A 1,195-nucleotide genomic window follows, 5' to 3' on the forward strand; every position below is an offset into this window, starting at 1 on the left:
ACTCACTTTGTAGACCAGGCTGGCCTCGAACTCAGAAATCCGCCTGCCTCTGCCTCCCAAGTGCTGGGATTAAAGGTGTGTGCCATCACTGCCTGGCTCAAGTAAAAATCTTAAGAAAATGTGTGCATCTAGTCAAAATTAAAGCAACTCAAATGTTTTGTTTACGAGATGGGGTTTCACGAGCACCTGGCTGGTCTTGAACTCAAGAGTTCCATCTACTTCTGCCTCTTAGATGCTAGAATTAAAGCTGTACAGCATATTAAAGAATATGAAGAACTATGTATGGGTATGAAATGATCTCCAAGATAGTAAGGGAAAAGGGCTACTTGGCCCAGTGTATGGCAGGCTAAGGTCCTAGAGCTATGGCCTATTAGTAGAGTCCCTATAAATGGAGTATAAGAAACACTTCTGCACTATATGTGCTTTTGCACTTATGGATGAAGAGCCCATTCATACTAAAGGGAGTACTACCTGAGAGTTTTCTACCCATTGGATATTTCTGGTAATATCCACGAGCCTGAATTTGCTTCCTGGACACCCTAATAATTTCCCAGGGCCACCCCACCCTTGGCCACTCTAAGCCTGAGAAGGCCATACCCAGGTTGAGACAAGCCAGTGTGTTGGTACACTTCCACTCCTTCTCGTGTGTGGCCACTTTGACATCATCCATGACAAGGGGCACCCAGCCACCAAATACATACATTCTAGGAGGATAAAGAAAAAGCAAGAGAGGATTGAAGAGAAGCACCAAGCTAGAGGCTATCTCTTTTACCTAGAAAGTTCTGAACACATTCAGTTTTCTAGAAGGCCCCAGGAGTCCCCAAGGATGCATGGAACTGTTTAATATGGCACTTATTACCTGATGGTTCACTCTTACAAAGAACCGTTATTTCTTTGTTTGTTTATTTGTTTTTTTAAAGATTTATTTATTTATTATATGCAAGTACACTGTAGCTGTCTTCAGACACTCCGGAAGAGGGCGCCAGATCTCGTTGCGGATGGTTGTGAGCCACCATGTGGTTGCTGGGATTTGAACTCTGGACCTTCAGAAGAGCAGTCGAGTGCTCTTACCCACTGAGCCATCTCACCAGCCCTGTTTGGTTTTTTTTTGGTTTTTTCGAGACAGGGTTTCTCTGTATAGCCCTGGCTGTCCTGGAACTCACTTTGTAGACCAGGCTGGCCTCGAACTCAGAAA

The 1,195-nt window shown here is 44.4% G+C and overlaps 1 protein-coding gene across 1 annotated transcript in view; it reads right to left on the minus strand.

Moving 5' to 3' along the window:
- Positions 1-1,195, minus strand: part of Hcfc1 (host cell factor C1) — a 24,546-nt gene that overhangs the window by 13,132 nt on the left and 10,219 nt on the right. Inside the window, exon 5 of the mRNA XM_029473021.1 lies at positions 598-772. Coding sequence (XP_029328881.1) covers positions 598-772 — 175 coding nt within the window. The remainder of the gene's footprint in view (positions 1-597; positions 773-1,195) is intronic.

This window comes from Mus caroli, chromosome X, assembly GCF_900094665.2.
Source record: "Mus caroli chromosome X, CAROLI_EIJ_v1.1, whole genome shotgun sequence".
NCBI lineage: Eukaryota > Metazoa > Chordata > Mammalia > Rodentia > Muridae > Mus > Mus caroli.